General features: G+C 58.2%; 1 protein-coding gene across 1 annotated transcript in view; it reads left to right on the top strand.

Moving 5' to 3' along the window:
• Window positions 1–3,645, top strand: part of RNF224 (ring finger protein 224) — a gene marked incomplete at its 5' end in the record, with an annotated part of 3,976 nt that extends 331 nt beyond the window's left edge. The window contains one exon of the mRNA XM_010183680.1: window positions 3,619–3,645. Coding sequence (XP_010181982.1) covers window positions 3,619–3,645 — 27 coding nt within the window. The remainder of the gene's footprint in view (window positions 1–3,618) is intronic.
• Window positions 3,646–4,206: the final 561 nt, after the last annotated feature.

The following is a 4,206-nucleotide window of genomic DNA, read 5'->3' as shown; positions in this document are numbered from 1 at the left end:
GATGGCTGCCTTTGAGAGCTGAGCATGAGGTGCACAGGGGGCTGAGCTCCTGGGGAGCAGTCTGGGACTGTTTTTGGGGACCCCACTGCATGCCTCAGACCCACGTGTGGACAGTAGCAGTGGGGCTGTACTGGCATCCTAAGAAAAGCTTCAGGTTGCTCAGGGCTTGCTGTCTGCCCTGCCCAGATTTGGGGTGCAATGGGGAGGGATGAGGATGCTCCCACCCCCTCATCCTGCCCACCCACCCATCTGACAGCTCAGAAACCTGGTCCAGCCATCATGGACATCTCCTGGTCCCTGGCCCAGCCATTGCTCATGCCCAGCTTCTCCATGAGTGTGGTTCTGCAGCAGGGACAACCCCATTGAGCATCCCCTGGCTGGGGACATGGAGACCTGGCACAGTGCAGTGACACAGCAATGCTCTGGGGAGCATATGGCATCCCAAAAGCCTCACACCTATTAAACAATACTCCATTGGTCCTGCTGGACTGCATGTCTTGGTCGTATTGTCAAGCCTTGCCTGCGGTGGGGCGGGATGGGGAGAAGCGACCTGCCCTGCTGCATTGCTTTCCTTTAGGTGTTTGCTCTGTTTGTTGTTTGCATGAGAAATTTGGGCGTTGGGGTAGCTGGACAGCTGAAATTGAGGATGACAGAGCCTGTGGGAGCTCCTGCTTGGCCTTGTGCTCCCTGGCTTGTGCCAGGTTTGGTTCTCCTGCCTGATCCTCTCCCCTCTCCCTGCCTGCACCCTGCCTGCAGCCCATACAGAAACCCTCAGCCATGTCTTTGTATGGCTTTCCCTGCCTGACTCCAAACAGGGGATGCAAAGACGAGAGCCCAGACAGCCGGGGTGGGTTTAACAGGCCAAATGGTGGGGACTGGGGTGCATCAGGGTGACACTAACACAGTTCTTGGGCAGGGCTTGGCATTACCTGCGCAGCTCTTGTGGTATTTCCTCAGAGCCCATTTTCTGGATCGCTGTCCCGTGTGCTTTAGGAGCTCTTGCAATATCCCAGCATCAGACACCACTGGTTGTCCCACTGGGGGTGAGCAGGGGACCCCAGTTTGTCCCTTACACTGGGTGTCGGGGTTGCAGCCAGAGGAGTCCAGCACCCATACACAGCACCCACTTTATTCACAGCACCCCCTCATTGACAGCACCCACCCCATGCACAGCACCACCTCATTCACAGCACCCACACCGTACACAGCACCCACCCCATGCACAGCGCCCATGCACAATGCTGCCACTTGGTGTCACCTGCCACAAGAAAGTCAGAGCTGAGGTGTTCCCAGCAGAGCCCTGGGGAGCTCCAGCCATGGGAGGAGGAGCACCAGGGGTGTTCCAAGGCTGAGGTGCCCAGCGGGGACAGCAGAAGCATGGTGTGATTCAGGGTTGTCACGAGGTGGGCATCTTTCTGCCTTGGAACTTTAATGACACAGAAACATGCAATAAATTAAAGCCTTCAAGGCTGGGGTTAAAGCTGACACAGAGTCTCAAAGCACTTTTCACTCTATCTTCATCTCTCCCCAAATACTCCACAGGTGGGTGGTAGGAAGAGTTTGGGAAGGGCCCATCCTTACCCTGGTCATGGCTCCATACAACAGTGCCAGCAGGTCACTGTGTTCAGCCCAGCACCTTGCACCCCAGCTTTCCAACAGCGGAGGGTGACAAAGACCCGGTCTGACCATGGCTCCCTTGTCCCCAGCCCCATGTCCTTGCCCCCATACTCCCATCCGTGCCCCACCACATCCCCCAAGCACCAGAACCCTTGCTGTGTGCCTCTGCTCCTGTTTCTTCAGTGCCCAGCCAGGGGCTGGTCTCTGAAGGAGTTTCTCTGCCCTTCCATCACTTCATTTTGGAATGGTCTTGGCGTGCGGGCTGGGCACCCTGATTCACACCCAGAGTGGGGCTGGTGTTGAGCAACGTGCCCTGGGGGACTCCTCCAGTGCTCAGCACAAGCCCCCTAAGCCGTCCTTGCACAGCGGGTGCTTGAAACAACCTCTCCTGGTGCTGGCCCCAGGGCCAGGCTGTGCAGCTCCTCATGGAGCCCAAAACTGCAGGAGAGGGGACGCTGCAGGGCGCAGCCCTGGCTGGGAACAGGGACCTGGGCTGTCCCTGCAGGGTGCTGGGTCTCCCCTTCCAGAGAAGGGGGAAGTGAAGGCACCTATGCTCTGCTGAGCACTGGCAGCGTGCATGAAGGGGCAGTGGTGGCCCAGCCAGCAGCAGCCCTGTGCTTGGCCAGTGTCCCCAGCAGGCAAGACACTGGGGACATCTCTCCTGCCATGTGCAGCAGGCGGGCAGTGCGGGGCTGGCAGAGCAGCTGAGCTGGGTTCACAGCCTCCTGGGCTCTCTGAGCACAAGAACTGGAAGTGGCCTTACTTTTAATAGTCGTGTTGGTTTTTTAATTGGTTTGGTTGGTTTTTTCCCAGCGAATTTTGTACTTCTTACCTGATCCCAGATAGCCACAGGCGATGGGTGATGAAACCCTGGGGAGAAAAAGCATTTTGGGATAAGGGTCCCTAAAATTTCAGGCCCTCACACAGCCCGCAGCTGCAGGCAGGTTTGAGCTGGCGCTTTACTTTTAATAGTCGTGTTGGTTTTTTAATTGGTTTGGTTGGTTTTTTCCCAGCGAATTTTGTACTTCTTACCTGATCCCAGATAGCCACAGGCGATGGGTGATGAAACCCTGGGGAGAAAAAGCATTTTGGGATAAGGGTCCCTAAAATTTCAGGCCCTCACACAGCCCGCAGCTGCAGGCAGGTTTGAGCTGGCGCTGCAGGTTTGTGCCCTGCTTCGGGGCTGGGCTGAGCTGGAGGATGCCTTTGAATTATTTCCAGATGGGGATTAATGCAGTGTGCTGCAGGGTAGATAAACAAACCAAAGCTCCTCTGGATGCTATTAATAAACCGCCTGCTTGCTGCTTCTGCCCCCGATTTGGGAACATCCCGGTCCTGGCCTGGGGTGCAAGCACGCGCTCCTTGCTGCACTTCCAGTCCTTTGGCCATGGGCCAGAGGTGCCAAGGATTCCACTGGGACTGAGACCGCCGGGATCCCCAAATGGCAAAGCTGCTGCATGGGTGTGTGTGGAGGGCAGTGCCTGTGCTCCGAGTGCCCGCTCTGGGCTGCGGGTGGGCTGAGGTGCTGCCTGCTGTGCCCACTGAGCTCTGCTGGGGATGGAGGTGACCCCTCTCCTCTCCAGCCATTTGCTGTGGGGCTTCGGGCGGCTTTGAAACTGGAGCAGGTATAAACAGGGTGGAGGCAGACTTTGAGCCCTCCCGTACCGGTGCTGCTGTACTGGGGTGAGAATAAACAAGTTTTGGGTGGCTGCAGCCCAGTGAGCTCACCTTTACCCATGTGTTCGTGTGTGGGGGCTCCTGGGTGTCCCTCAGTGTGCACGCAGATGTGTGATTCTGCTGGGGAGGAGGTTCACATCCCACCTCTCCTCATTTTGCCATTGCTTGTGGTCTTCTGCCAGGGGCAAAGAGAGCCCAGCTGGTCTCAGGAGGTGGCCAGTGGCTCCCAGCAGAGCTCCCCACTGAGAATCTCTGAGCATAGTGGGCCAGCGCAGATGAGGTTAGACCTGCCGATGATATGATTTAAGCTTCGTTCCACCCCAGTCAGCTATGGGAGTCCTGGGTCCTTAGACCCTTTGTACGTGGCTGGTGAGGCAGCACACCCATGGGGGTGCCCCGTGGGGAGGATGGAGGCCAAGAGATGGGTCTGAGTTTGCTTTTTCCCAGCTCTCCAGCCTGCAGCGCACACAAGCAGTTAATCGCAGGCGGTGCGGAGCTGGCTGCTTACCTGGCTGGAGCGGTGCCTGGCAGAGGGAGGGACGAGGCCACAGCTCTGCACCTTGCCAGGGCAGGCACTGCTGTAAAAATATTTGCTGAAAAAAAGTGCAGCTCCACCCTGAGGAAAACTGAGGCCGGGAGCTCAGTTCACTCTGGGCGTGCAGAAGGAGGGTGGCAGCGAGCGGCGCAGGGGGGAATGTGTGTGGCTGCGGGGGAGCCGAGCACATCCACCCGCTCCCCTCGCAGCCAGGCACTGCCCAGCACGACTGCCCGGCACCACTGGGCTCACCCAAGGGTGCCGGGCAGGGACGGGTTGGGGTTAGGGCCTGGGGGTGAATCCTGGTGGCAGAGGTCGAGGAGCCCTCGCCGGTGGGCAGCCATGGGCCACTGGAGGGGGTTTGGCATGGTCCTGGT

Source organism: Mesitornis unicolor, unplaced genomic scaffold, assembly GCF_000695765.1.
Source record: "Mesitornis unicolor isolate BGI_N332 unplaced genomic scaffold, ASM69576v1 scaffold13814, whole genome shotgun sequence".
Classification (NCBI taxonomy): domain Eukaryota; kingdom Metazoa; phylum Chordata; class Aves; order Mesitornithiformes; family Mesitornithidae; genus Mesitornis; species Mesitornis unicolor.
This window is presented reverse-complemented; position numbering and strand designations above follow the sequence as displayed.